The sequence below is a fragment of the Musa acuminata genome, chromosome BXJ2-9, assembly GCF_036884655.1.
Source record: "Musa acuminata AAA Group cultivar baxijiao chromosome BXJ2-9, Cavendish_Baxijiao_AAA, whole genome shotgun sequence".
Taxonomy (NCBI): Eukaryota; Viridiplantae; Streptophyta; class Magnoliopsida; order Zingiberales; family Musaceae; genus Musa; species Musa acuminata.
In genome coordinates this window covers 8,106,842-8,110,823 of record NC_088346.1, presented here as the reverse complement: position 1 = coordinate 8,110,823, position 3,982 = coordinate 8,106,842, and the positions used below count along the sequence as shown (strand labels likewise).

General features: G+C 42.8%; 1 protein-coding gene across 1 annotated transcript; it reads left to right on the top strand.

Annotated features, from left to right (window-relative positions):
- Positions 1-717: 717 nt before the first annotated feature.
- On the top strand, positions 718-3,577 carry LOC135624027 (cysteine-rich receptor-like protein kinase 44). Its single transcript, XM_065127499.1, has 6 exons — positions 718-1,582; positions 1,979-2,106; positions 2,219-2,426; positions 2,578-2,818; positions 2,896-3,046; positions 3,150-3,577. Exons 1-6 carry the CDS (start codon positions 718-720, stop codon positions 3,492-3,494), a joined length of 1,938 nt encoding a protein of 645 aa, XP_064983571.1. The 3' UTR covers positions 3,495-3,577.
- The last annotated feature ends 405 nt before the right edge of the window (positions 3,578-3,982 follow it).

Sequence of the window (3,982 nt, the reverse complement as noted above, 5' to 3'; positions counted from 1 at the left end):
AGATTGTTCGATTAATCTCTTCTTGTTTTAATTTAATTATGTTTTTCCTCACTCTTTATCAACGAGCACACACGTTTCTTGGTCTGGAAAAACATGCCTCGATACTTGCCCAAAAGTCACGTCTTAATATAAAGAAGAAAGAAGTATTTTTCCGCTGCCAGTACCAAAACCATACACGAGTGAATAGAAAGAAGAAAGAAGAGATATCTGTTTCTGTTGCCTCTCACTTGCGACGCCAAAAGCACAGCTTTGAAGAAATCATCTCTTGCTGGGAGTCTTCGTTCGATAAGAAATTGCAGTGTTGTTGATCCGCGTCATTGCGTTCTACGCATGGAGGAAACAAAGTCAACAAGGAATCCCCTTCTTGTCCTTTTGACTCGGATCCCTCTACATTTGAACCCCAACACCAACGAAGGGCCCGATCAATGGAACAACGAGCCATTGTCACGTATTCTTCGGTCACCTAACTTTATATGACCATCATTGTTATGAAATAAATTTCTTTTAACGTAACTTGTCATGGACCAATTCCACCCCACTGAGTATATTATTTGTGTGCAACGTTTTCTAGTGTGTATTACTCGGTACTACAATGAAACAAACTACGGCGACCATCCAAATTAACCTTTGCTCCAAATGTATTATATATAATAAGCTACGTCTCTCTATGCTCCCTCCACGGCATCCCAAAATCAACGGAGGACAACCAGTTGCACGATGCATTCCTGGAATTACTTCCCGATGCTTGCGCAGCTCCTCTTCCTCCTCTCCCTCTATAAGGCACGCCACACTGCATCAAGGGAAACGTGTCACACGGACTCCAACTTTACCACCAACAGCACCTACCATTCCAACCTCAACCTCCTCCTCCCGTCCCTCACCTCGGCCACCGTCTCCTCCGGCTACGCGAACACATCTGCAGGGCGTTCACCAGACCAAGTCTTCGGCCTGGCGCTTTGCCAACTCGACGTTTCTCAAGATAAATGCCAAGCTTGCCTCGCCACCGCCGTCGACACCCTCCATAGTCGCTGCTCCTACGCAAAAGATGCGGCTACCTGGGGAGATCACTGCTTCCTTGCTTACTCCAACACAAAATTCTCGGCCGAGAGCAACAAATCATCCTTTACCCAAATCATAGTCAACGTAGGAGAAGTTTCGGAGACGTCGAGATTCGTGGATCTGGTGGGGGAATTGATGAATGCCCTCATCAACTGGGCTGCCTACAAGACGGACAGCATGTTCGCCATTGGACAAGCCAACTTTACGAGCGCCACCAATCTGTATGGATTGGTGCAGTGCACCAGGGATCAGTCTGATGATGACTGCTTTCAGTGTCTTCGGCAGTCGTTGGCTTCAATGCAGAGTTGTTGCTGGAAAAACCAGGGAGGAGTGGTGTTGAAGTACAGGTGCTTCTTGAGGTACGAGACCTATTCATACTATAATATGTCGGTCCCGACATCTCCACTGCCTCCGCTGTCATCTGCACTCTCTTCGGCACCTCCGCCTGGAGCTACAGCCAATCCACCGCCTCCGCCTGCTGTGGTGGACTCCAACTCTTCGTCATCATCAGCGAGAGATGCAGGCAAGTTACAGTACATAATTAAATTATGTACATGCGTTAAATTACAAACGATTCATCCATATTTTCCTACCAATTGTTGCAAGTTGTACATAATTAAAATTTAATTATAAGAAGATGGAAATATTCATCAGATGTTGTTTATCGTTTTAATTCAGGAAAAAAGCAGAACTCTAAAATAGTAGTGGCTGTCGTCATCCCCATCCTCGGTGCTGTGATGCTTGTCGCAGCGCTTTTGATTTTTTTGTGGAGGACGAAAATATTTGCCAGAAAGTCGAGTATGTAAATTTATTTGACTCCATCTATGTTTTTTGTTTCTTATTCATTTAAATGTTAAAAATTTATCAAAACCAATTCAAATTTTTTTTATTTTAACAAAAAAATTTATATAACGATCAGAAGTTCGAGGAGCGAAAAGTGAGAAGGCAGACTCTCTGTTATTTGATTTCGAGACACTGAAGGTTGCAACCAATAACTTCTCGGACGCAAACAAGCTTGGAGAAGGGGGATTTGGACCAGTTTATAAGGTCAAATATATGGTTAAAGCCAGTGGCTTATCCTTTTTTGCAGTAAACACTGCACACTTTCTGTCTACATTTAATTACACCAGAGCTTCATGTTACCCAAAATACGGAACAGGGCGTACTATCTGATGGCCAGGAAGTAGCTGTGAAAAGACTCGCAAGAAGCTCACAGCAAGGATTTGCAGAGCTAAGAAACGAGGTCGCTTTTGTTGCTAAGCTTCAGCACAGAAATCTTGTGAGGCTCATCGGTTTTTGCTCGGAAGAAGAGAAGCTACTCGTCTATGAATTCCTCCCAAACACAAGCCTAGACAAAATTTTGTTTGGTACGATCCTCCTCCAACTTCTTAATTTTCTGAAAACAAAGCTTTTAATCAAATGCTAACGGATGTATTATCGAAGAGCTCCTATTAGTGTCCATGCCATTTCCTTTTACTCTAAGATTGCTAATGAACTCATTCAACCACGGTGAAGCAGATCCCACAAAATGTGGTCAACTAAACTGGGAAAGGCGCTACAAGATCATCGAAGGGATTGCAAGAGGACTTCTCTACCTTCATGAGGATTCCCGCCTAAGGATTATTCATCGAGATCTAAAACCCGGTAATATCTTGCTAGATCAGCACATGAACCCCAAGATATCTGACTTTGGTCTTTCAAAGCTGTTGGTTGACCAAGACAGATCAGAAGAGAGTGCTAGCCGAATAGTTGGAACAAAGTGAGTCAAAATTTTGAATTCATTTTGTTGAAAAGCTCCTCCGTTGTTGTCCCCTGTTCATCTGTGGCATCGTGCAGCGGATACATTGCCCCAGAGTATGCTTTGCTTCGGCACGTCTCGGACAAATCAGATGTGTACAGCTACGGAGTGTTGGTGCTTGAGATTATAACTGGTCGAAGAATCAGCGAGTTTCGTGGATCAGGTCATCGCGCAAACCTTCAGAGCTATGTAAGCATTTCCTCTCTTCACTCGACACTGAGATCGTGGCAATCTGTGATCGATGACTGATTGATGATTCTAATGCATATTGGCGACTGTACGCGTTAAACAGGCATGGAAGAACTGGAACAAAGGGAAGGCGTTGCAGATAGTGGATCAAAACTTATGTGGTAGGTTTCAAAGGGAAGAAGCTTTGCGATGCATACGCACGGCGTTACTATGCGTTCAAGAAAACCCCTCGAAGAGACCCACCATGGCATCGGTTGTTCTCATGCTAAGCAGTTCCTCGATGACTACTCTATCTCCTTCTGCTCCTGGGTTTCTCATTGAGACTAGTGGAACCACTGATTCAAATGAATCCACAGGAAATAGGTCTCCAGAAATCAAGAACGAGGGAGAAGGCAGTTCAACGTCAATAAATGAAGTCTCAATTACTGTATTGGAACCTCGACAATAGACAGTCACGGATCTTGCTTTATGTTGAAACTGATAAAGACCGAAATGTCTTCGGGAGAAAATGGGATGAATTTCGATAGGATCGACCTCATAAGGTTTGTTAAAAGGTTAAATAATATTTTTATAGATAATCGAAAAATAATAATTATATCTCTATTTATAGAGTTTCGATTTTAACTGAACTAAACATACTTAATAAATAAACATAAAAAATAAAAGACAAACATAGAAAATAAAAGGAGTATCAATTCAGTCTTGTCCTCAAGGCTGAGCAGTATCAAATTATGGAAACTTCTCTTTTAGCGTCCTGTAGGACTCTCAAGTGGCATCTTCCTTTGGTAAGTTTGGTCTATCGCACCAGCACTTTAGTTACAGGATGTCTATGATACATTATAACTTGTCGATCAAGTATGGCTTGTGGTTGAGTTTGAACTTCCCCAGTAGTAGAAGTGTCCGGCAAATGACGCTGCACTATCGCATCTTCACCCA